This window comes from Dipodomys spectabilis, unplaced genomic scaffold (genome assembly GCF_019054845.1).
Source record: "Dipodomys spectabilis isolate Male_0828 unplaced genomic scaffold, ASM1905484v1 ptg000261l, whole genome shotgun sequence".
Taxonomy (NCBI): Eukaryota; Metazoa; Chordata; class Mammalia; order Rodentia; family Heteromyidae; genus Dipodomys; species Dipodomys spectabilis.
In genome coordinates this window covers 248,515-275,455 of record NW_024870938.1, presented here as the reverse complement: position 1 = coordinate 275,455, position 26,941 = coordinate 248,515, and the positions used below count along the sequence as shown (strand labels likewise).

The window sequence follows — 26,941 nt, the reverse complement described above, 5'->3', positions numbered from 1 at the left end:
TAGCAAATGAGTGGTTTCAAAATTAAGTCATCTCAGACAGATATTGTAGCCTAAAGTTTTAGATGAAGGATATGACACCCTTTCTATACCTCAATGAGACTGAATGTAAGAATACAAAAAAGGTGATGTTTCCTTAAGCTGAACAGAGTAAATAAACCTTATCAAGTATTAAAATGTCTAAGATGGGGCTAGGAAGGTGGCTCAGTAGTAAACTGCTTGCCTTGCATGCATGAGGCCATGGGTTCGATTCCTCAGCACCACGTAAACAGAAAAAGCTGGAAGTGGGGCTGAGGCTCAAGTGGTAGAGCACTAGCCTTGAGCTGAAGAACTGAGGGACAGCGCCTAGACCCAGAGTTCAAGCCACATGACTGACAAAAAAAAAAAAAAAAAAAGTCTAAGCTTTATTCCAAGAACCTAATTATCTCCTAAAAAGAAAAAAATCAACAACGAACAAAAAACTTGGTAAGGCAATTCATATGACAAAGAAAATGGCTGACAAATACTATTAGATACAGCTTTGAAATTACCATAACAGGGGCTGGGAAGGTGGCTCAGTGGTAGAGCGCTTGCCTTGCAAGCATGAGGCCCTGGGTTCGATTCCTCAGCACCACATAAACAGAAAAAGCCGGAAGTGGTGCTGTGGCTCCAGTGGTAGAGCGCTAGCCTTGAGCTGAAGAGCTGAGGGACAGCGCCCAGGCCCAGAGTTCAGGCCTCATGGCCGGCAAAAAAAAAAAAAAAAAGCAATTACCATAACAAAAAATATACCAAGACACATGAAAATACAAAAGTGAAGTAAGGAAATATCTGCAACATGTCTTCAGAACTGAAAGATTTGCCTGCAATTAGAGCAATAAGGAAACATCAGTGGCATCACACGCTAGGACACTCACCTGGACTCAATAAAACGCAAATTAAAAGAAGATCTCATTTCTGAAATGGGCAAAACAAAGTTTGGTATCCTATTCAGGATAATTTGTATGACTAGAGAGCAAAAGATGCTCTGAGAAAGTAAATTATTTCTTACAAGCTTACTTGGGAAATTTAGCCATCTTTCAAAAGTTTAATTTCCTTCATAAGAATTCATTTGATTTATTACATTGAGAGAAAACATGTACCATTATATGACTTATTCAACAAAGGCCAGATGCAGTGTCACATTCTTATAATTACTCAAACCCAGCTGAGGCAAACTGTAAGACCTCCATCTATATCAGTAAAGCAGGTATAATGGAGAATGACTGACCTGCTATGTTGGTGGATGTGAGGGAGAGAACTATGGTTTGAGGCTGGCCCCTGGCAAAACAGGAGACTCTACCTAGAAAATAGCTAATTCAAAAAATGGGCAGAGTATCTAAAGTGATTAGAAGGCCTGCTGTATCAAGCATGAAGCTCTTAGTTTAATCTCTCATACTAGAGGAAAAAAAATAATTCAACCAACATTACTGAATTCCTACTCTTTGCTACATAATATTCTCAACTCCTAAACATATTTATTATGTTAGGGAGTGCCGCAAGAAGGGCACAGGAGAAGGGCTTGGGTCTAAGGCCATGCAATTACCATCAGATTCAGGTATCTTTGGGGAAGAATGTTCTAGGCAGACATGACTAGCAAAACTGTGCTAATGTAGGAATTTATCTGGTCTGATAGCAAAAAACAAAGTAACAGGAAATCTGGTCCAAAAGGGAACCAGAGCAAAACAAAACAATAAGCCAAATATCCATCAAGAGAAAACTAGAAATGTAAACGACCACATATTCATTCAATGGAATACTGTGTCCAATAAGAATCAAGGACGAGGGGCTGGGAAGGTGGCTCAGTGGTAGAGCGCTTGCCTTGCATGCCTGAGGCCCTGGGTTCAATTCCCCAGGACCACATAAGCAAAAAGAAAAAAGCCGGAAGTGGCGCTGTGGTTCAAGTGGTAGAGCGTTAGCCTTGAGCTGAAGAGCTGAGGGACAGCGCCCAGGCCCAGAGTTCAGGCCCCACGACCAGACCAAAAAAACAAACAAACAAACAAAGAAGCCTGCCAGGTACCAGTGGCTCATGCCTGTAATCCTAGCAACTCATCAGGAGGCTGAGATGTCTGCATCACAGAGCAAAGCCAGCTTAGGTAGGAAAGTCCTTAGACACTTATCTATAATTAACCAAAAAGTTGTAGAAGTAGAGCTGTGGCTCAAGTGGTAGGCCACTAGCCTTGAACAAAAAATGTCAGAAACAGCACCTGGGCCAGCACAAAAATAAAACAAAAATAGAAAAAAAGCTTTAGAGGATACACACAGGAATAGTGTAGTAAAATAAGGTACCATAGAGACAACTAGTCAGTGTCAAGTGTAGTGGGAGGTGAGGCAAATCCATCCTATGGGGGGGGGGGCGGGGGGGGGGGAGGTGGAGAGCTGGGTATGACACCGTCACAACCCAGATATAGGCAACTTTAAACTCTGACATGGATCGTTGAAGTAATAGAACTTCAAAGACAGGCCACAATTCCACGTTCATGTCATGTACCTATGACTTTTGGCATCTCTTTGCACTTAACCACCCCTATTCCTTAAGCCTAATTTGTCTAAGGAGAATTTTTAAAACAAATATTTTCATGCAAGCAAAAGGTAAAATATCTGTTAGGCATTCTTTGAATTCCGGTGTCAAAATTCGGGACAAATTCTGCAGCCCTGGGCTGGGAAGGTGGCTCAGTGGTAGAGCGCTTGCCTTGCATGCCTGAGGACCTGGGTTCGATTCCCCAGCACCACATAAGCAAAAAAGAAAAAAGCCGGAAGTGGCGCCGTGGCTCAAGTGGTAGAGCGCTAGCCTTGAGCTGAAGAGCTGAGGGACAGTGCCCAGGCCCAGGGTTCAGGCCCCACGACCAGACCCAAAAAAAAAGAAAAAAAAAAAAAAATTCTGCAGCCCTGCCTCCTTCATCCCCAAACAGCTTGGTCTAGCCCCTCACCCCCAACAGTTTGCTCTAGCTCCCACTCACCCTTTTCTTCAGCCGCTCCCGTTCCTTCAGAGTGAGAGTATCAGCTTTTGCGATGACAGGCACAATGTTCACCTTATTGTGTATCGCTTTCATAAATGCAACATCCAAGGGCTTCAGTCTAAAAGCAATTTTTAAATTGTCACATAAAGAACAAAGAAGCCATTCACTTTTTCCCTTAAATCATCTCAGTTCTTCTATTGCAACAGGCATTTTGTGGAAGCTTGTAAAACATACATAGAACATTAGGCCCCATGGTAAGTAACTGACTTACCCATGTCCAAAAGGCGAAATGAAGTAGAAGCAACAGTGCACCCTGTTATCAATGATATGTCGCCTGTTCAAGCCACTCTCATCATGCAGATAGCGCTCAAACTGCTCATCGATGTACGAGATAATTGTCTTAAAACTGAAACACAAATGTCAACAGTAACGATAGGGTACAAAGACTGGTAGTCCCTAATTTCAAAAGGAAAACACATTTTTCTCTCCTTTCCCACTGAACATATATAACTCCTCAATCTGATAAAATGGATGTTTTCTCAGAACTATGCCAAGTTAAAGAACTTTCCTCAAATGCTGGGAATGCAACTGTCAGGTGCAAGGGGTGCCGGCCTCCTGTCCAGAGGATGACACGCAGCAGGGGCACAGATCTAAGGAAGACAGGCAAGCTGCCAGACGGGACAGCACTTCAGTGACCTCGGGCAAGGAGCCTCCTGACACAGGAGAAAGGACCTTTCCAGAATCCAGTACTACAAAGCCAACGCTTATGCTTATAGGTCAGACCAGGAAGGAATCTGCACAGGACGAGTGAGAGGCAATAGGCAGCTCTACGTTCTACTTCTTAATTTCCCAATTTGTGAAAATTATGCCAATAGTCACTTTACTTCCTCCCATAGAAGGCACATACTACTGACCATCTTGTTCAATGCCAAGGGTTCAAACTGAAGTGTTTGTAGTATTTATAGTCTATGGATGGCTGACTTTGCAATCTTAGATCTCATTAGAGTGCTCTCAAAGACAAAATAGATACTCTCTATAGAAGCTCTTATTTCCAAAGGCTGGTATGCAGTTAGCCCAATCTGTGTAAGTCACTTACTAGCAGAAAGCAGCAATTGAAATATATTAGTATAAATGAGCATCAATATACACAGTCCCTGGTGCTGTGGCTGCGTACCAGTCCCTGCAGTTGATGGCATCCCCGTAGCCAGGGGTATCTACGACCGTGAGGCGCAGCTTGACTCCCCGCTCTTCAATTTCAACAGTTGAAGCCTCAATCTGGACAGTTCTTTCAATTTTCTCTAAGAAAGGAACAAAAGTTAACAGCAACTGTATCTTATAATTAAGCCTCATACAAAGAGAAGACATGATCTGTTACGGATGTTTCTACAAATACTTGACCTGGAAGGTTCTCAGGAACTAGCATGGATTGTTTAAAATCACCCCAGAGTTAGTAAAAGAAATGTCAATGGTAAAATTCATGTGCTGCTTGGGAAGTTCAAAACTGTAATATAAGCTGTGTACTGGTGGCACATACCTGTAATCCTAGCTACTCAGGAGGCTAAGGATTGCAGTTCAAAGCCAGCCAGAGCAGGAAAGTCCATGAGGCTCATCTCCAATTAACCACCAGAAAACAGGAAGTGGTGCTGTAGCTCAAGTGGTAGAGCACTAGCCTTGAGCTAAAGGGTTCAAGGATTGCTCTGAGGTCCAGAGTTGAAGCCCCCCCCCCCCCCCCCCGCCAAAAAAACCCAAATGAACAAAAAACTGTAATATAATGTCTCTGGTGTAAAAAAAACAAATTAGGAATTCATTTAGAAATTGAATTTAAAAACACTAGTGAAAAAGCAGTTCAAGACTTTCCAGTGTTTATGGATGCTGGTGTCCCCCCTGGGGGCAATCAGAACAAAGAGGAGTCAAAAATCTCTTTCTACAGTACTTGTCCACGCAGTCTTTCTAATGACATAAAATGTAGGAAGAAAATGACGATCGCTTGTAGATGGGTTTGTGTCAAGTGAGATCTGTAACCAGGAGGACCTCAGGTCCTGTGCTTTCCCCATGAAACTTAAAGAAATTTAAAGAAAACACAAAAACAAACAAGACACAGAGCTATGCCATATTATCAATTATATGCGCATCAGCATTTTTTGTTTACCTGCAGCTCCAGGTATAATTCTTTCTGGGTAGAGATCAGTCAGGAATAGACTGTTGATGAGAGTGGATTTTCCTAGACCGGATTCACCTAAATGAAAACAAAAGCCTTGTCATGACCTTCCCTGTGCCTGTCCAATCATGGAGTAATTACTTCAGGCTGGGGTCTGGGGTAAGTACCTCATAAAAACAGTATGCTGTATACTTTTTTCTTCAGTGGTACTGGAGTTTGAACTTGGGGCTCCTGCTTGCTCGCACTACAAGTTTACCTATAGCCCTTTTTGCTTCAATTAGATAGGGTCTTAGGCTGTGCCCAGGCTAGTCTCAGAACACTGAGATTATAGGCATATGCCACTCTGAAAGAGTATTTTTTTAAATTGTGGGTTGGCATCACACATCAATCCTATCTTTGCCTCTCCAGAAGCGGGTATCTGAGGTACATACCACCACATCTAGCTATCTTTATTTCTGGTATTTCAGTAAAGACTGCTTTGTTTTTCATGTAGCCACTTTAGCTTCTTAGGACTGGTTCCTGTACCTTCTGTTTTCACTTATCTATTTCCAGGTTTTCTCAATTGTATGATTACCAAAAACATAGACTGATGGCCCTGTACTTAAATTGTCACTGTGGTCATTTGCTGGTTTCCATAAAACATAACTATTGTAGGAGACTCTTCACAAATATGCTCTGAACACAAAAATGTAAACAGAAATGACCAACAATACAGTGCTCTTTCAGACATAATCCTCTTATAATTAACACTTGCTGGAAAGTGGATTTTGTCATTATTTATCATTACACCAAACTCCCAGAGGCCAACTACCACAGGCATAAGGACTTACAGTGAAGGCCATAAGACATTTCAAACAGTTTTCTATATTTTAACTATGAAGGTTAGTTACCACAGTCCAACTTGCTTTGAACAAGAATTATGCCCATTCAATCAGTCTCTTAACATCTTTCTGGACCCATTCATTTGCAGACAGGAGAAAACTGTAGTCAGATTCTTCAAATCATGTGGTTCATATGCTTCTCAGTTTTTAAGATAAGCAGAGTGACTCACAGCAGGGCCCTGAAGATGAGCAAGTTCCATAAAGAGGAAAACATGTCCTCGCTCATCTTCTCTATCATCTCCTCTGGGTCCAGCTTCGTGGCAAGACCCTCGATCTGCACCAACACTGCCTGTGCTCACCTCTCCTCTGTGGTGGCCACTCTGTACTGAGAACTTCTGTTCTTATTTTTATTGACATTTTTGTTTTCCTTATATACAAGGTCATTTTCCATTCTCATAAATTTTGAAATTTACTTGTAGTACTTACCTAGCTCCTTTACATACCGTTAAGAGTTTTCATTTAAATAACACTCTGTCATTTAATGTGTGTTTAGAGTAGCACGTTTGTGTCTTCCTGTCCTTTGTAAAATCCTAAGCAATATTATTATCCTTTTATTATATTATTATCCTTTTATTTTGAATAATTATCTTTAAAAAAACTAAATATGTTTCTGTATTTATACACTTGCCATTTCCATGCTTTCCACTGCTTAATGAAGGCCAAATTTCCATTTGAAACCTCTTTCTTCCAACCTAAAGAACTTCATGTGGTACAGAACCAACAACATCCTCTGGGCTCACTCTGCTTTATCTTCATAGAAAGAATCAGTGAAGAACAGAGTCTAGGCTGATGGCTGTTTCCAAGCTCCCTTGAAGAACAAACCATTCTTAATGCATCTCATTTTGGATCCTCCATAAGCAATGATTTCCTTTCTTGTTCTGGTTACTTTTCTGACTACTGATCTGTGCCTATCACCAGTCTGATTATGTGCCTTTGATATGCTTTTCTCTGCTGTATTCTGCTTAGCTTGTTTCATTACTGGCTTGGGCCAATTTGTTGTAATGCGCCTTGTAATGTTTTGAAAAAAAATTTTGGTATTAAAAAAATATTTGTCTTGGGGCTGGGAAGGTGGCTCAGTGGTAGAGTGCTTGCCTTGCATGCCTGAGGCCCTGGGTTCGATTCCTCAGCACCACATAAGCAAAAAGAAAAAAGCCGGGAGTGGCGCTGTGGCTCAAGTGGTAGAGCGCTAGCCTTGAGCTGAAGAGCTGAGGGGCAGCGCCCAGGCCCAGAGTTCAGGCCCCACGACCGGACCCCCCCCCCCCCAAAAAAAAATTTTGTCTTGTTGGACAACACTTGAAGACCTGTCCACTCATCATTTTCACATTTCTTTTCCTCCTCCTCGTGCCATTTTCTATATATAAAACTAGTTATCTGGGTGCTGGTGGCTCACACCTGTAATCTTAGTAGCTACTCAGGAGGCTGAGATCTGAGGACCGAGGTTCAAAGCCAGCACAGGCAGGAAAGTCTGTGAGACATTCTTATCTCCAATAAACCAAGAGAAAACTGGAAGTGGCGCTGTGGCTCAAGCGGTAGAGCGCTTGTCTTGAGCTGGACAGTGCAGGGACAGCACCCAGGCCCAGAGTTCAAGCCCCAAAACAGACCAAAAAAAAAAAAAAGATTGGTTAAAATATATCATAAGCTAATGAGGCTAAAATTTATTCTTCATTGAGCTTTTTCCTTTTTGTGCTTTAATTACTTCTATTTCCTTTATAGTATATAATCTGTTAAGACTATCTTGAATTTTTCATTTCAGAGGTTACTAATTTATCTCCTGAGGTTTCATCTGGTTCTTTTGATATCTGTAGTTAATTTCATTGTAGTCATGGTTTCAAATATAGAGCATACTTTCAGAGTTTTAAATGCTTTCATTTAAATCATAGTTTTTGTCTGTCACTTCTCCCATCTTTGACATTTTCTCGTGATTATGCAGAGTATTTCTTTTCTTCTTTGATATTCAATAGTATCTCTGTTGGCTGGATGCGGGATATTGTTAATGCTACACTGAGAATGCCTGGATACTGATAGTCTTTCCTTTTCTTTTGACACATAGTCCTAGCTCTTTTTTTTGGGGGGGGGGTGTCAGTCATGGGGCTTGAACTCTGGGCTTGGGTGCGCTGTCCCTCAGCTCTTCAGCTCAATGCAAGCACTACCATTTGAGCCACAGCGCCACTTCCTGTTTTCTGATGGTTAACTGGAGATAAGAATCTCACGGAGTTACATGCTCAGGCTGGCTCTGAACTGTGATCCTCAGAACTCAGCCTCCTGAGTAGCTAGGATGCACCTGGCTACTGCTAGCTCTTTTGAAAATGTTTCAAAACAAGAGAACAGTGTATTTCAAGACTAAGGCTGGCCTCAAATACACAATCCTCCTACCTTACCCTCCTCTGGCACTGAGACTTACAGAAGTATGCCACTGTACCTAGCCAATCTTTCTCTGATATGTAACTTTACAAATTATGTTAAGGAAAGCTTACAATAATCTATCTAGATTAGACCTACTCCCAAACAAGAATACTTTCACTCTCCTAAGTGCGCTGGGCGTTCAAAAGTTTTCTCTGGTTGTCTTCTGACCATACTCAAGCTATCCAGCTCTGTGTAATGTCCAGTTGAGTTCATGTTGACATTCACTTTTCTTCAATAAGGATTCCATAATTTCCTAAATTTGAAGTCCATTAATTATGAACCCTAAGAAATAATAATTTGTCTTTATCATTCATGCCCATCCTAAGCTTTACCAATGCCTACTTCATTATTTTCTGACAATTATGCCACTGCCAAGAATGAAATAAAATGCGACAATGTCAACAGAATAGTTCATCATTACCTTTTGTGTGGATATGCCGAAATTACACCCAGACTCACATCCACACACATGATGTAACAAAAATATTCCAAGGGACTATTCAATGGACTTTAGAGTTACTTGTTTAAAATATACCCATCATTATGATTTTAGAAGTTAATTTTTGTCTGTGTATGCCAGTCCTGGGGGCTTGAACTCAGGGGCTTAGGCACTATGTTTGGGTTGTTTTGCTCTAGGTTGGTGCTGTACAACTTGACTTACAGCCTTTTTTGGGTGGAGGTGTTAATTAGAGCTAAAGGTCTCAGGGACTTTCCTGCCCGGGCGTGGCTTTCAACTATGACTCTCAGGTCTCAGCTTCCTGAGTAGCTAGGATTACAGCTGTGAGCCACCAGCGACTGGTTAGGAGATAAACTTGAGCCACAGCGCCATTTCCGGCTTTTTTCTTTTTGCTTATGTGGTGCTGAGGAATCAAACCCAGGGTCTCATGCATGCAAGGCAAGCGCTCTACCACTGAGCCACCTTCCCAGCCCAGGGCTGCAGAATTTGTCCCGAATTTTTAAGTGACAATTCAATACAATTCTAAGCTCAAATAGGGACATTATCTGTTAATAGGTAACAATTACTGGACAACATAAACATCTCTCACAAATTTTGGGGGTGAGAAATACAAGAATGTCAAAAGGTAGTTCTAACTCAGGGTGGCAGTCACACTGGGGAAGCATGCCTAAGGCTGGAGGACATTTGGGAAGTGTGTTATACACATAGGAGCTAAGCAGGCCAAAGTTCTCTGCTTTACAGACTTCCTTATCAAGACCCTAGCAGCTGGCTTCCCTGAGTGATTCAACAGAAGACGTAAACCATACTATGTCTTAAATCCTGTCCTGGAAATCACACCATTTCCGCAATGTCTCACTCACGTTATTTAGACTATGTCAGTGTGCAAGGGGACTACCAGGTACGTGAACATGAAGAGGTCATTTGGAGACTAGCTGTCACAATGAAAAAGCCCTTTGTTACATGCAAAGGAGGACACCATAGAAATGGTATTTTACTATTGAGCAAAAGGTTTTAAAGACTACATATAGTTTTAAGTTCCCAAGATGATCTGGCCACACAAAGGCATTTTTCCCTCTCGTATTATGGGTCACACTACTATATTCCACAGGTTGGGAAAGAAGGGACACCTATTTAATAAAATGGAGGATATAAATTGGTTTCTTACCAACCACCATCAGTGTGAATTCAAAACCTTTTTTCACTGATTTTCGGTGAACTTGATTGGGAAGGTTTGCAAATCCAACATAGCCAGGAGTTTCTGGATTTATAAACTGAGCTGGTTGTTGCTAAAATAAGATAAAAGGGGGGGAGAAAGAGCTAAAAGGCACACTGATCACTTGAAGATACAATCAGATCTGTGACAAATTAAAAAAAATTGCACATCAATCAACATTTCCAAAAAGTTACTTCTACCAGAGAATTTACAATATTCACTTGATAGCATTAAAAAAAACAGGCATTCTAATGAAATTCCTTAGCTATGTACTGGCCTAAAACTCAACATTTTGTTACTCAATATTAGTTAACAGTTAACAACACACAAGTATAATTCATCTTAAAAATTTCAGATTTGGGTTTGAAATAAATGAAGAAATAATATTTAAAAAATTAAGGTTCCAAAGAAGAACCAAACCAACAGTAGTTTAATACAATAAACATGGCTAAATAACCTCCAAGGGTTATTTCCTGGAAAGCATCCAGGAAAAAGTCATCTCTCTTGCTGCATTTGTAGCTCTGACCCACAAAGAGTAAGACAATCAGGAGTGGCATGTTGAGATTCTAGCTTCAGAAACGAAGAACGGAAAGAACAGAATGAGATGATCATAGCTGCCCAGAGGGACACATCAGTACTTCATGATGGAAAGACCCGATAACAGTGGAAATACATGGAGATCTGATCACTCATTAGTAAAAGCAAAATTACTGAAAATGAGAAATTTTAAGTCAATCAACTGACTTAATATTTCTGGGTGGTAAAATAATGGCTAATATTTACTTATTTGTGTTCTATACTAGGAAAAAAAGTGATTTTTAAAAAAATTTGGATAGTATGGGGCTGGGAAGGTGGCTCAGTGGTAGAGTGCTTGCCTTGCATGCATGAGGTCCTGGGTTCGATTCCTCAGCACCACATAAACAGAAAAAAAAAAAAAAAGCTGGAAGTGGCACTGTGGTTCAAGTGGTAGAGCGCTAGCCTTGAGCTGAAGAGCTGAGGGACAGCACCCAGGCCCAGAGTTCAGGCCCCACGACCGGACCCAAAAAAAAAAAAAAAAAAAAAAAAATTCGGATAGTCTAAAAAAAAAAAAAAAATACTAAGAGAAGTAACCTTGCAGTTTTAACCACAATTTTGGATTTTTTTTCAGCCTAATGTCCTTCACAACTAATTTATTTCAGAGCTCTGGGCCAATTTACCAGGGCTTAGCTAAACCAATTTATTAAGTCTAATAGCCACATTATTAAGCCTAATAGCCACATCATATAAATTACTACAATTTTATATTATTTGGTCAACTGAACATGATCTAAAAAGGTGAAGTGATTTTAATGCATTTAGAAAAAGCCTGAAAGAAGCTGGGCGCTGGTGGCTCATACCTGTAATCCTAGCTACTCAGGAGGCTGAGATCTGAGGATTGCGGTTCAAAGCCAGCCAGGGCAACAAAGTCAATGAGACTCTATCTCCAATTAACCACCAGAAAACTGGAAGTGGTGCTGTGGCTCAAGCAATAGAGCACTAGCCTTGAGCTGAAGAGCTGAGGGATAGTGCTCAGGCCCAGAGTTCAAGTCCTGAGACTGACAATCAATCAATCAATCAGTTTCCGAATCAGTGGAAATAAAAAATTAAGTAAAAAAAGAATGACAAGTATTTTAGAACTCTATCATCTGAGCAAGCTCAGGCCTTTATGCATAGGTTATTTTTAATGGTTTCACGTTTTTGCCAGGTTGGTCTTAGAACCTCATTTTCCTACCTATACCTCTGGCATAGTTAAATTGCAAACATGTCTGACCACTCAGCTTGTTCTTTGAGATAAGGTCTCACTAACTTTTTAGCCCAGATTTGCCTTGAACCACAATCCTGTCTATCTGTCTCCTAATTATCTAGGATTATACTTACGAGCTATCACACCCAGCTACCTTATAAACTGTCTTAATGAATTAAATATATCACAAAAATCCTGATTGTAAATAGTCTGAAATAATAAAGCAATTGTCTTTATACTACAGATATATGATAAAGAATGATCTTACCTTAGACATTTTTCTTGATTGTTTTCCTCTATCTGTTACAACAAAACAAAACGCAGGGCATAAGGGGAGGCATAGAAATAGAGAGGCAAAGGGTGAAGAATTATAGTAATGGTACTTTGCACATAAATTACCATTTGCAAAAACTCATACTTCTACCAGAGAATAGACAATATTCAGAAATAGGAATTCTAATGAAATTTCTTAGCTATATATTGGCTAAAAAAAAAAAAATCAACATTTGTTACTTGATACTGTTTAGCAAGTTAACAATATGTAAGTATAATTCATCTTAGAATTTTATTTTATTTATTTAGGGTCCGGTCACGGGGCCTGAACTCTGGGTTTGGGCGCTATCCCTCAGCTCTTCAGCTCAAGGCTGGCGTTCTACCACTTGAGCCACAGCGCCACTTCTGGCTTTTTTCTTTTTGTTATGTGGTGCTGAGGAATCAAACCCAGGGCCTCAGGCATGCAAGGCAAGTGCTCTACCACTGAGCCACCTTCCCAGCCCCCTCATCTTAGAATTTTAAATTTAGGCTTGAAATAAAGGGAGAAACAGGATTTTAAAAAATTAAGGATTCAGCCGGGCACGGAGGTTCACTCCTGTAATCCTAGCTACTCAGGAGGCTGATATGTGAGTATCGTGGTTCAAAGCCAGCCTGGGCAGGAAAGTGAGACCCTTATCGCCAATTAGTCACCAGAAAACTGGAAGTGGTGCTGTGGCTCAAGTGGTAGAGCACTAGTCTTGAGCTGAAGAGCTGAGGGACAGCGCCCAGGCTCAGTGTTCAAGCCCCATGACTGAACACCCCTCCCCCCAAAAATATTAAGGTTCCAAAGTAGTAAACCAGACTATTTACAATCAGTAAAACTGGATACTATGTTGATAATGAGCTATAACTTGTGGAGGAGACGGGAGAGAAAAACTGGGTGAGAAAGACACGATGACATGGTTCACAAAGAAATGTTCTGTATTTTAAAATATAATTTTATTGTTATTAAGGTGTTGTACAGAGGGATTCCTATTTCCTAAGTCAGGTAATGAGTACATTTGTTTTTTGGACAATGTCACACCTTCCATCACTTTTTCTTTTTTTATAAAAAAATCTTACTCATTTTAGAGGTGATAAACGCCAGGATTTCATTTACACGAGTCAGGTAACAAGTTCGTTTCCTTTCATCCGGTGTCATCTGTTCCCTTATTCTCTCCGGTCCCTCCTTCCCATTTCCACTCATGAGTCGCCCAGTTCACCTTCATCAGTGTCCAGTACACTCCACTGCCGCACTTTTTCACCCATTTCCCTCAGATTCTGTACCCTCCTCCCACAGATATGCACATGAACACACCATGTATAAGATCAAGAATGTAGAATCATCAGAAAAAGAAAAACAAAATTAAGAAAAAAGTCTTTAGCGTTTCAGTATGTGTATCATTTTATATACATATAAAGTAGTTGGGTATTGCACCTTTCTGATTCTCTCCTAAGACTATGTTCTTTTCTTTTGGTCTCATTGTATGTGAGTACCTAGAATCCTGTGTAATTTGTCCTATCTCAGTGTGTTTTAGATCTAACTTTTACATATCAGGAAGAACATGTACCATATGTCTCTCTGATCTACAAGTGTATTCTTTACCTGACTTATGTAATTGTAACCCCTCTATCACCTTTATACTAGCAATAATAAACACACATGCACACATACACACTTAACCCCATGAACTGGCCTGTAAGGAAATCCACATATATCAGCAGCTTATTTCATTTTGCTTCAAGTGCCTCAAATACTTCCCCAGAAGAGATTAAATATACATTACTCATCATAAAAATATATTAAAATTACAAGTCAATGAAAGCGACATACAGACCATTTCCACATTTTCAAGTAGTGCCGATGTGCCACCCACTCTAGACCCCCCCCCCATAGACCTTGAAATTAGGTTTTGACACTAGGCACAGGGTGTGATGTGAACTACATTTGTAAGTAAAGTGGGAGACCAAGGCATCTAGGTATCTGTGAGTTGTGACAGTACTTTAGAGACAACTGGAGCTTTATACAAATTTTAGAACCCTGAAGCTCTTGGAAAGGAAGAAGACTTGGCTAACTTTCAGTAACAAACAAGCTCAAGGGATACAACCAAATCTGATTTCCTCTGGAACCACAGAAACTTAGTAGAAAGCTTCTTTTCATCTGCTACTTTGTCATCTTCCTGGTTTTTTCTAAACCTTAACATTTCTAACATATCATACCAAATTTACCTTTTGAATGGAAATGTTCCCAAGCATCTGGGAAGAAATACAATCCCCACATTGGCAATGTATTTGGCCTAGTTATCCAAGGTAAATTCATGAGCCTTAAACTCCACAGCATTACAACTCATGGAAGATCGAGTTTACCATGTTGGTTTTTCTTCTCAGTGGGGCTCACTGTAAGCCCTGCCCTGGAAATCTAGAAAACCAACATTATTAGCCATAAGAATTCCCAATGGGGGAAAAAAAAGACAAAGGAAAAGAATAAAGTAGCAAATATTTTTCTAAAAGTAAAGACCAAACTTGATACATTAACCAACTATCTGGGCTCATGTAATAGAGGAATGAATTAAGATCTACTGAATAGAAAGAACATCTAAGATAATTTTATCAATAAAATAGAGGGGAAAAAATAATGAACCATCTCAGCAAATTAGCTGGGGGCAGCAGTGATAACAGAGAAGTAAAACTTTCTACAGAAGTCATGGGTCAGATGGAACACAGAGTTCCAGGTGTGCAATCGGCTAGCACACAGTACTTACATAGATGGAATACAGACCATTATAGCAGAAGCTACCTCTTGATTTTACATACAAAGAGCTAAGAATCAGGCTGGGAAGGTGGCTCAGTGGTAGAGTGCTTGCCTAGCATGTATGAGGCCCTGGGTTCTATTTCTCAGCACCACGTAAGCAGAAAAAGCTGGAAGTGGCACTGTGGCTCTAGTGGTAGAGCTCTAACTTGGAGCTGAAGAGCTGAGGGACAGCGCCCAGGCCCAGAGTTCAAGCCCCATGACTGACCAGGAAAAAAAAAAAAAAGAGCTAAAAATCTTGTTGATTACGAAAGAAAAGGAAAACAAACATCTTAATAAATCGTGGAGCAAGCCAGGTCACCTGTAATCGTAGCTACTCAGGAGTCTGAGATCTGAGGAGCAGAGTTCAAAACCAGCTGGGGCAGGAAAGTTCGTGAGACTCTTATCTCCAATAAATCACTCAGAAAACCTGAAGTGGCACTGTGGCTCAAGTGGTAGAGTGCTCGCCTTGAGCTGAAGAGCTGAGGGGCAGCACCCAGGCCCTGAGTTCAAGCCCTACAACCAAGCAAATAATAATAATAACAACAATAGTAATAATGTAGTGCATTTCCATATTAAAGAGGAAAAATTCAAGCCAGATGCTGGTGGCTCACACCTGGAATCCCAGCTAGACAGGACGCTAAGATCGGAGGACTGTGATTAAAAGCCAGCCAAGACAACCAAGGGCAGAAGAGCCCCTGTGAAACTCTTATCTCTAATCACTCAAAACCCAAAAATGGAGCTGTGGCTCAAATGGCAGAGTACTAGCCTTGAAAAAATGATCTCAGGGACAGAATTGTAGGCCATGAGTTCAAGTCGCACAACTGATAAAAAAAAAAAAAACTAAATAAAAAGATTATGTAACAAACAGCAAACCAATCAAAGTAGGCAAAAATAAGAAAAAGAAACGAGAAAACAAAATCATCAACAATCCTAAATTAAGAAACAGGGCATGAAAACTCAAGAATATACATCTAATTCCTGCTGGAAAACATTAGAACCAATGCTACTTAAACTGATATAAACGAAGCAATGAAAAAGGACAAAAACTAGATGGAATTAGAACACAGTTCTATAGAACCCTAAACAGTTTAGAATAATTTTGCTCAACTACTTCAAGCCACTACAGAGAAAGGAAAGTGTGCTACTTTAAGAAAACAGTGAAGTTTCAGTGACTAATCCAGATGGAGGAGGAAGAGTGCAGATCTCACAGTAAGAAAAGCAGGGCAAGCAAACAGCATAAACCAACCTCATTTAGGAAAGTGTATGTGAAAATTGTAAATAATAGCAACCAGGTTTTAGAAATGCACCAAAAGTGTCTATGTGTCTGCTAGACAGCGTGCATGCAATCCTAGCGTCTCAGGATATCTGAGGATCACAATTTGAAGCTGGTCCAGGAAGGAAATTTCATCTGTGACACTCTTCCCTCTATTAACCACCAAAAAGTGGAAGTGGAGCTGTGGCTCAAGTGGAACAGTGCTAGCCTTGAGCAAAAAAGCTCAGGACCACAAGGCCCTGAACGGAAGCCTCAAGACAGGCACAAAAGTAGTATTAATGATAATACTTGAATGGGAGCTACAAGAAACAAATCATTAAAAATACTAAATCTTACAAGCATGAACCCGTTTTCATGACCACTTGCCATATTTTTCCTTATGAAGGCAAGACTGCTCTTTTTGTTGTTTTAGGAGCAATGCAGTTAGGATTCATGATTTCCAGCTAGATAACGTCCCCATTTCTTTTTTGCTTATTTTTTTTTTCCTCTTAAAGAGAAGGTCTGCAGTGATCCTACCCTCCACCCCCTCGGTCAGACACAATTTGTACTTTGAGAGATAAGGTCTAACTTTTGTTCTCTGTGACCTGGAAGAGAGGTCCTACCTCCTCTAGCTCCCAAGTATCTGGGATAACATGCATGATCCCATGAACCAATCCTTACAAGACTTTTTTTTTTTGCTGGTACTGGGGTTTGAACTCCGCGGTGTTGGCTGACACTGCAACACCTCAGCCACCTTATTGGTTGTTGGTTATTTGAAGATAACAGTCTTAACAGATCTGTCTCAATTCTCAGATCTTGCCCTCCGGAGTAGCTAGGATTTTTGGCGTGAGTCACGAACGTCCAGCTGAACCACCTTAGAATATTAAATGTATTTGAGTACCATGATTTGAGACCCCACCACACGCTGGCCCGGGTAAGGAAATGAGTGAGGGTGAGGGTGATCGTTATCACACAGAGCACCTCATCCAGCCCCAGTGAACCACGGGTGGACAGGCAAAGACCTGAACCAAAGGAGAAGCTGGGCAGTGGGAGGGTTTGGGGGAAAGCCAACCAGTTTGAACAAGTTCAAGTGCGGTCAGGACCGCCATGGTAGAAGCTACAGACCACAAAGAGGTAAAAGGGCCCGGACTGGCATGGGGGGGAGGCGGCGGCCCTGGGGTTGTCGGGGGCAGGGCCCCTGGTGTGATGGGGGGAAGGGGGAGGCGCCTGGCGTGTTGGGGAGGGGGGCCTGGGTAGTCGGGGGTTGGGGCGCCTGGGGCCTGGCGTGGTCTGGGGCCTGGTGTGGTCGGGGGTTGGGGGGCCGGGGATGGTCGGGGGGTTGGGGCGCCTGGGGCCTGGCGTGGTCGGGGGTTGGGGGGCCGGGGATGGTCGGGGGGTTGGGGCGCCTGGGGCCTGGCGTGGTCGGGGGTTGGGGCGCCTGGGGCCTGGCGTGGTCAGAAGGTGGGCACCTGGGGTGGTCGGGGGCCGGAGGCTCCGCGGGCCCGCGCGGGCCGACTCCCGGCGTCGCAGCGCTTTGTCTGGCCGCCCCCGCCCCGAGGAAGGCCGCGGCGGCCTTCGGCTAGAGGGCCGCCGAGCCTCCGGGACAAAACGGCACCGAGAGTGACCGGACGGCCCCACCGCGCGAGTGCGCCGCGGCCCGCCCCGCCCGGGGCCCGCGCCGGCGCGCGGCCGCCCGCCCCACCCGCGCCGGACGGCGCCCAGCCCGGGGCGCGGAGCACCCCGCACCTCCGCAGGAGCGTCGTGGGCACGCCGCGGCCGCGCACCCCCGGGGCACTCACCTCCACCCGCCTAGCCCGGACGACGAGCGACCGCGCCGAGGTCCGGTTCGGTTCGGTTCGGTTCCGCCCCGCCCCGCCCCGGCGCGCGCGCAGACCGCCGCGTCATCGCCCCGCCCCCTGCCAGCGCTTTCCGGGGCCCAGGTCCCGCCTCCCGCCCCTCCCGCGCGGCCGGCTCCCAGCGCGCAGGCGCGGCCGCGGCCGTCCTCCGCCTCTGAGCAGGCGCGCTGCCCCTCCCACGGCGGTTGGCCATATAGAGGCTGGGGGCGGGGGGGTCAAGCGTAGCCTCTTCTCCTTTACCAAGATGGCGGCCTGCCCCTGTTTCGCCACAGTTCCTACCTTATGAGCCTGGTTTCCTCACGCTAGTAAGAGTGGAACAGGTAACGAGATTCTTCGCCTGGTGGGCAGCTAGAGGTGGGGCAAGGGCGCTTTCTCAGAAGGCGAGGGGTCACGGCGGGCCGGAGGCAGCGGGGCGGGAGGTGGCGGTGTCCGTGCGGAGCGATGGCGGGAGGGGCCCTCGCCGCTGCCCTTTCCTCCGGGAAGATGGCGGCAGCACCGAGCCTGGAGCGCCGAGCCGGGTTGGTGCGCTGGCGAGCCGCCGGCGGGCTGCTCTAGCCGGCGTCGCGGCCGTCTCGGTGGCGCGTTCCGCCCCGGGATTGGCTGCCCGCGGGTCACGTGGGGGCGCGGCCCGCGCGGACCATAGAGTCGCGCCCGTCCCTGGGGACGCGGCCTCCGCGCGCCGGCTGGGCCGCGGGGGGCGGGGGAGCGGGGCCGGGGCCGGGCCTCCGCGGGCGGCTGCCCGGGGCGCCCCGCCGAGGAGGCTGCGCGTGCGCGCCCGGGCGGCCCCGCGGAGCCGGGGCCCGGCCCGACCGGCCGTTCCCCTCCGGTATTCGCGGGGGGCCGCTGCCCTTGCGTTCGGCGCCCCGAGGGGGTCTAGGTCCTTCGGAATGGGCCCGACGCCGGCGGGCGCGGGGCGCGGGTGACAGCGCTCTGGCCGGGCCCAGCACCGACCCTCAGCCTGCCGGACGCCGGCCCCGCGGACGCGGGACGCCGCCCGCCGTCCCCCGCTGAGGGGCGTTAGGCCGGACGCGCGGGGCGGTTAGCGGCCTCCCAGGCCTCACGGTAGCGTGGGCTTTGTTTTGGTGGGTCGTGGGGCTCGAACTCGGGGCTGGGCGCCGTCCCCGCGCTCCTGAGCTCAGGCGAGCGCGCTGGAGCCCAGCGCCACGTCCGGTTCCTGGTGGTGCATGGGAGAGCAGAGTCCCCCGGCCTGCCCTGCCCGGGCTGGCTTTGAACCGCGGTCCTCGCCACCGGCGCCCGGCCGGACGTCCGCCTTGACCTGTGCTCAGCACCGTGGCCGCCCGTCCCGTCCACCTTCGCCCGGACGACGTCACGGGGCGTCCGCGGCGCCTGGAGGAGGCCGCGGCCCCGACGCCGCCGCGCTGGCCGGCGCGCGCCTGGCTGGCCACAGCGCCCTCTGGTGGGCAGGCTGACTCGGAAGTGGCCTGATGGAAGAATTTCTGGAAACGTCTGCTACTTGCCTGACTCCAGCCATTTGGCCTAACTTAGCATTTCAACGACGAAGGAGGAGTGTACTGCGAAGGCCGGCGCCAGCGCTGTCTATGAGTCTGGGGGGATGCGGTGGTAGACTTTTCTCTTTCTCCAGCAGCTTGTCTGGTCTAGACGATGGACTTGTAAAGACAGCAGTTCAGACCTCCCCCTCCCCCTTCTGCTCAGGGCTTCACGCTACTAGGCAGGTGTCAGACCATCAGCCCTTCTTGCTTTAGTCATCTTTCAGAAAGGGCTTGTGTTTTTGCCAGACTGGCCTCCCCATACCTCCAGTGTAACTGGAATTACAGAGGCCCACACGCCACACCCAACTTACTTGTTGAGATAGATTCTTACTCTTATTTTTTCTGGCCTCAAACTGAAACTCGTTCCGTTTCTACCTTCCAAGTATCTAGGACAGCCAATGAGAGAAGTATCAGGTACCGAGTTCAAGCCCTGGTTCGAACCTAAAAAGAAAACAACGTAGTCGTTGGAGATGATTAGTGGTGTAAGCAGAATCGATTGTTCTACACAGGAAGAGCAGGAAAGGAGCAGCACCTCAGCAGCAGGTTGACAGTCCGTCGGAACTGGGAGGTGGTGCTGAGACACGATTTCAGTTGATTGTAACATTCTCACTAGGATGACATGATCTTTCTCATGTATCAGATAGGTTCTCCATTAGCGCTTACTAACTGAAAAGTGGAAGCCGAGAAAATGCCTTTTGGAGTACTTATTTTCCCTTGAATAGACATCCTTTTCATGGGCCATGTGGCCCAGGTGGTCATAGAAAGCTTCTCCCTTTTTGATTAAAAAATTTAAATTATTTAATCAGTAACCAAATAATTAAATTATTTTTATATGTATATCATTTTAAAACTACACGTTATTTGGGGTAGTGCGAAGTTTTGTTTTTTTAACTAATTTCTAAACTCAAGCATTTTAAGGGTTAAATCCCTTGCGGGCTGTTACATTACCAGGCATGTTGAAATTCCCTAAATGCCATTAAAAGAGAAGCCACACACACTGAGATATGTCTGTCTTTTTGTCCTTGTGTTAGTTATCTTGTTAGCTTACTTCACTGACTGTCTCTGACCACCCCACTTTGTAAGAATTACATTCATTCGTTGATTGCAATCCTGGGTTTTTGAATGCAGGGCCCTGAGCTTGCTAAACTGATACCCTATCACTTGACCCATGCTGCCTGCCTGGGTTTTTTGTTTGGCTTGTTTTTTGGTGCACCACTTCTGGGGTTGAATTTAGGGCCTGGGTGCTGTCCCTGAGATCCATTTTCTTAGTACTAGCTCTCTACTACTCGAGCCACAGGCTCCACTAAGGGCTTTTTTGATAGTTTAGTGGAGTCTCATGGACTTTACTGCCCAGACCGGCTTTGAACAACTATCCTCAGGTCTTACTCTCCTTACTCTCCTGAGTAGTTAGGAATACAAGCCTGAGCCATTGGTGCCTAGCTTTTTTTTTTTAGGTTTCAGGGTCTTAAGAACTCTGCTGTGTGTCTGAAAGGGATTAATTCTACCCTTTCATCATGCTTTCACAGTTTCTGAAGTTTCAGGATATACTGAATCTTTAATTTTCATATGTAAACTATGCTTTTCTTGGTGAACAATGTGTGAGATTCAGAATGCCTTGGGCAGAATTGTTTTGGGGGCTGTTCCATACAGTGTCTTTTTAGTCTTTAGAACCCTTCATTTGGAAACTCAAGTTTTTCTTGGTTAATTGCTTTGATTCTTCTCATTTTCTTGCTTTCTCTTCCTGGAATTCTACAGTTGGACTTTCTGGATTAGTGCTCTGGTTTTCTTGGTTGTTGTTGTTTGTTTGTTTGTTTGTTTTAATCTATCTTTTTTCAAGTCTTCAAAAAAATTAAGTTATCAGTTGACAAATTAAAGTTGATTATATTTATGGGGTACACAGTGATGTTATTGTTTATGGTGTGGAATTATAAAGTCAAACTGGCGAACATGTTAATCATATCAGATACCTTTTGTGTGTGTGTGGTGAAAACATTTAAAATTTGCTCTCATTTGATATTGGGGGCAAGGGGGCAGGCTAAGTGGAGGAGCAAAATGATGTCCAAACTCCCACTCGGGGAGAATAAAGCCTTTTCAGAACGTGGCCTTTCAACACCTTTATCTCATTGTTTGGCAGCCTGTAGAAGATGTGCTCCACTGAAAGGGGAGGCCAAAACCCAGGGAGAAGAGGACATTCTCCCTGGTACATTATTATATGCTCTTGGCCACACTGTATATCACCTCTGAAAGAAGGGGAAGAAAACTCTCATCCTTACATCTGTTGCAAGGTTGTATCCTTGACTTTCCATTCTTTTTTTTTGCCTGTCTTGGGGCCTGAACTCTGGATCTGGGTGTTGTCCCTCAGCTCTTCAGCTCAAGGCTAGCACTCTACCACTGGAGCCACAGCTCTACTTCTGGCTTTTTTTGTTTATGTGGTGCTGAGGAATTGAACCCAGGGCCTCATGCCTGCAAGGCATGCACTCTACCACTGAGCCACCTTCTCAGCCCTTTCCATTCTTTTTCTGAAGATAATCTCAAAGATTTGTAGCTCTGGTTTTCCTTTTTTTTTTCCTAAGCTTTCTCTCACACCTTGTATTCCTCTTTGTTTTAGGGATGCACCATCTCACATCTCAGTAGATATGCTCTTTAAGATTTTCTTTTCCCTCAAGTTACTGTTTGCTTCAGGCTGCTTTGTATGTGTTTGGAGCTTCAGTTTCAGGCCTTTTCTGGACTATCGTCATATTTTTTTGTGTCTGTTAGGATGTCAGAAATATGCCTGGCTGGACTGTCCATAGCACCACACCTACTTGGGTATCTGCAGGTTTTTCGAGCTACCTGTGTCAAGGGCCAGGAGAGAAAGATCTGGGATCTCAGCACTAATGAAGAGCTTACCTGCCCCATTTTGGAATGGTTTCGTACCTTCCACTGTGACTGGTGTCCCTAGCTCAAAGATTGATTCTATTTCTCTTTCCAGAGAAAACAGTGACCGCCTTTGGACAGACCAGCTGCCCAGCTGTGCAAAGTTCAGTATGATCCTAGAGGTCTTTCTGCTTCTTAACATGGTGCCTGTGCGTGCGCATGCGCCTGTACAAGAGCTTGAACTTAGGGCCTGGGTACTGTCTCTTAGTTTTTCACTCAAGGCTAACTAGTGCTTGAGTCAAAGCTCCACTTCCAGAAATCTTTTGTGTGTGGGGGGCAGTACTGAGATTTGACTCAAGGCTTTATGCTTGCTAGGCCTTTGCTCTGCCTATGAGGCTTGCCCCAGCCCTCATCTTAACATCCTTAATTTTGTTTCCAACCCATCTTAACATCCTTAATTTTGTTCCCTACATCTAGTCAGGTTATATTGGCCTTTCCCACTGCTGGTGACAGAATTAAAGTGTCTCTTGTAGATGAAATCTTTTGTCTTAGATTTTTGGTTGCTGATTTTGTGTTCTATATCTTTTTATTAGTTATCATTCGATTGTAAAAGAGGTTACGTTTTGACCAGCCCATTTATGCATATACTGCATCTTGATCAGAGTCACTTCTCAATCATGTTCCCTCCACCCACTCCTCTGAGCTTCCTTCTTTATTCTATTTCACATAGGTAAGTAAGTGTTTGACCATATCTCTACCTCCAGACAGGACATGTTTCAACTTCCTAATACTCATTTTTGTTGAAGTGTAAATTGTTCAAAGGGGTTTCACTATGGTCCGTCACCCGTGCATGTAATGATAAACATACAAGTGTATAGTCATACTTACGTATATTTACATATATAAGTATGAAGGCATGATAGTCTCCATATCTATCTACTTCCCTATAAATGACATCATTTTTTTTCTTTTTTTTTTTATAAAGGTTATTTCTTTTTTGGGGGGGGGGTCCAGTCGTGGGGCCTGAACTCTGGGCCTGGGCGCTGTCCCTCAGCTCCTCAGCTCAAGGCTAGCACTCTACCACTTGAGCCACAGCGCCACTTCCGGCTTTTTTCTTTTTGCTTATGTGGTGCTGAGGAATCGAACCCAGGGCCTCACGCATGCAAGGCGAGCGCTCTACCACTGAGCCACCTTCCCAGCCCATCATTTCTTTTTTATGTGTGTGCCAGTCTTAGGGCTTGCACTAAGGACCTGAGCACTATCCCTGAGCTGCTTTTTGCTCAAGGGTAGTACTCTACCACTTGAGCCACAGCTCCAATTACGGCTTTTTGTTAATTTATTGGCGATAAGAGTCTTATGGACTTTCTTGCCCGAGCTGGCTTCAAATAGTGATCCTCTGATCTCAGCCTCCTACGTAGTTATTATTACAGGTGTAAGCCACTGGCACATAGTTATATTTTATCTTTCTTGATGAATGAATAATACTCCGTTATAGATAAAATTCATATACACACAATACTAATTATGTATACATGTACATATACACCATAGGTGCCTGTCTAGCAAGTACAAAGCTCTGAATTCAATTCCCCACACCCACACAGACTTAAAACAAGATTTTACTCAGTCTCTCCAAAGTTGGGATTAAGCTGTGCACTGATGTGTCTAGTCCTTTACTATCATTTTAGTGTTGCTTCAAGAGTGGGTACAAGCAGCTGGGAAGGTGGCTCAGTGGTAGAGAGCTTGCCTTGCATGCATGAGGCTCTGGGTTCGATTCCGCAGCACCACATAAGCAGAAAAGGCTGGAAGTGGCACTGTGGCTCAAGTGGTAGAGTGCTAGCCTTGAGCTGAAGGGCTGAGGGACAGCGTCCAGGTCCAGAGTTTAGGCCCACGACAAAAAAAAAAAGTGGGTACAAGCTGGGCACTGATGGCTCACACCTATCATCCTAGATACTCAGGAGGCCAAGATCTGAGGATTGCAGTTCAAAGCCAGCCTGGGCAGGAATGTCTGTGACACTTTTATCTCCAATAAGCCACCAGAAAACCAGAAGTGGCTCTGTGGCTTAAGTGGTAGAGTACCAGCCTTGAGCTAAAGAGCTGAGGGACAGCGCCCAGGCCCAGAGTTCAAGCCCCACGACTGATCCCAAAAAAAGAGTGGGTGCAAGCCAGGCACTGGTGGCTCACGCCTGTCATCCTAGCTACTTAGGAGGTGGAGGATCATGCTTCAAAGCCAACCTGGGCAGGAAAGTCAGTGAGACTTATCTCCAGTGAACCGCCAGAAAACTGGAAGTGGTGCTGTGGCTCAAGTAGTAGAGTGCTCGGCTAGAGCTGAAGAGCTCTGGGACGGTGCCCAGGCCGAGTTCAAGCCCCATGACCGACCAAAGGAAAAAAAAGTGGGTACAAGTAAATGTAGTGATTGACAACTGCCATATGCCAGCAGGCAGCATAAGAGGTAAGGAATCATAGGAGTAGACAAGGCGAGCTGTTGTGCTTTAATTGAGGTCCTACTTCTGTGAGGAGACAAGCACTCAGTGACCAGCAAAATCAACTCATTGGTAATAAATCAACTGGCAATAAGAAAAAACAAAAGAACATGGAGTTAGGCGATGGGAGATAGTGGCAGCCTGGTAAGGATTTGCTGACGGAGGGACCCTTGATTCAAGACCAGTGAGCAAAAAAGCCATGGATGGCCATTTGGGGAGCGAAGTGCAGTGAACAGGAAGTGCAGAAGCATGGTGTTGCACTTGGCATGTGGGAGGAACGCAGGTCACTAGGCACTCGAAGACAGGGCATCGCAGAGGAAATGACAGGAGAGCTTGAGGTCAAGGAAAGAGGACATAGGTCTGCATGATAGGTCTTGAGGCCTTGGCCAACCCTTGTAGAGAACTCGGAAGCAGAGTGGTCAGTGGTGGTGGGTCTCCAGAGATGTCCCAGGCCATGCCTGTTGAGGCATTCTTTTCCTATGAATCTAGGAGGAAGGGACTTCGCATCTGAGGAAGACCCAAGGCAGACTACTCAGTAGCAGAGTTTTCCGTGCCTTTCAACTATGACTTCTCTGTCTGCCACATTCCACCATGTGCCCAGCGGGGTGTGCACTCCCAGAACTTGCTAGACACCTGTAATTCACTCACTCTTTCCTTCCTCCCTCCCCTCCTCCCTCCCTCCCTCCCTTTCTCTCTCGCTCCCTCTCTTTTGTTGCTCATGGGGCTTGAACTCTGGGCCTGGGCCATGTCAGCTCAAGGCAAGCGCTCTACCACTTGAGCCACAGCGCCACTTCCTGTTTTCTGGCTGTTTATTGGAGATAAGAGTCTCACAGACGTTCCTGCCCTGGCTGGCTTTGAACCAGGATCCTCAGATCTCAGCCTCCTGAGTAGCTAGCTAGGATTTCATCTGTGAGCCAGCAGCAATCGGCTTTTTCTGCTTATGTGGTGCTGAGGCATTGAACCCAGGGCCTCATGCATGCCAGGCAAGAATTCTACCACTGAGCCACCTTCCCAGCCCATCAGGAGTTTGTTCTTTAGAACAGGACAGTTCAGCATTTATGAATGCCACAGAACTTAGGCACTCTTTCTCATATTATAGCATGTGAATAGTGGAGGACAAAAGATTGCATTTTCAATGGTATTTTCTCAAGGCTTTTCCTGCCTGGACTTCATTCACCAGTATCATTTTAAGCTTAGAATCTGAGTTTTACTTTAGATCATCATTCCTCAGTTCATTCCTCTGCTCTATTGGCTGGCTGGATTTTTCTGTGTTTTATAATGAGTGGTGAGTCACTGATAGAACAGTAGATGGACTTGGAATAGTTTGTTTCATCGTTTAGAAATTGAGATGCCCAGTAAGCAAAACAGCATTGCAGTCTCACTAATGATCTAAGAACTGTATTAAAGTTAGATTTTTGTCCCATCACGGTGGGAAAATGACACGGTCCTTTTGGTTGTTGTCAAGAACGACAAGGACAGATGTGCGTACAGATTGTGACTGTAGGTAGTTTAGTTCATTGGTTTTATTCTGCCAATACAGATCCAATACATTGCCTGGAATCATTAATTCTGTTTTTAGGAATTTATCCTATGGAGATTTGGGGGAAAATCAACAGAGAACTTCCCAGTATGTTTTTATAATTGGAAAAATAAAACAGAAGCAACTCAAATGTCCCACTAGTAGGGGCTTTGTTATGTTCACTACATTGGACATGAAGTTGTTAAGAGAGGTAAATTGTAAAACTTGGAAAAATAGCCATTACCCATTTTAAAATGAAAATAGGTGTGAGCAGGTGGTGAATAGTATGTATAATGATCCAATTTTTATTTAAACCATGTATTAACATACATTCAGAAAGTACCTGGAAAACACTGAACAATGATTTTGGAGATAATTCTCTTATTTTTCTTTCTGCTGGGCTTTGAGCCTCTTCCTATCCTTTTTGTTTTGGCTATTTTCTGAATACCATGTGTTGTTTATGCCTGTGTTGACCTCAGCCACAATCTTAATATTTTTGTTTTCCGTATATCTGATATCCATGTGCCAACTTGCAC

At 44.6% G+C, this 26,941-nt stretch overlaps 2 protein-coding genes across 7 annotated transcripts in view; one reads left to right on the top strand and one right to left on the bottom strand.

Annotated features, from left to right (window-relative positions):
• Positions 1 to 18,528, bottom strand: part of Septin2 (septin 2) — a 28,488-nt gene extending 9,960 nt beyond the window's left edge. For 2 of the 6 annotated variants that reach the window (XM_042699648.1, XM_042699653.1), the window contains exons 1-7: positions 17,980 to 18,052; positions 12,115 to 12,146; positions 10,037 to 10,157; positions 5,122 to 5,208; positions 4,147 to 4,270; positions 3,244 to 3,378; positions 2,973 to 3,090 (exon numbers count right to left, since the gene is read on the bottom strand). In XM_042699648.1, the coding sequence (XP_042555582.1) occupies positions 2,973 to 3,090; positions 3,244 to 3,378; positions 4,147 to 4,270; positions 5,122 to 5,208; positions 10,037 to 10,157; positions 12,115 to 12,123 (594 nt within the window). In that variant the 5' untranslated portion in view covers positions 12,124 to 12,146; positions 17,980 to 18,052. The other 4 variants (XM_042699652.1, XM_042699649.1, XM_042699650.1 and 1 more) reach the window with 4 other exon arrangements.
• LOC122125100 (high density lipoprotein binding protein) overlaps positions 18,223 to 26,941 on the top strand; it is a 71,840-nt gene continuing 63,121 nt past the window's right edge. The window contains exon 1 of the mRNA XM_042699646.1: positions 18,223 to 18,356. The gene's annotated coding sequence lies outside the window, so the exon portion shown is untranslated. The remainder of the gene's footprint in view (positions 18,357 to 26,941) is intronic.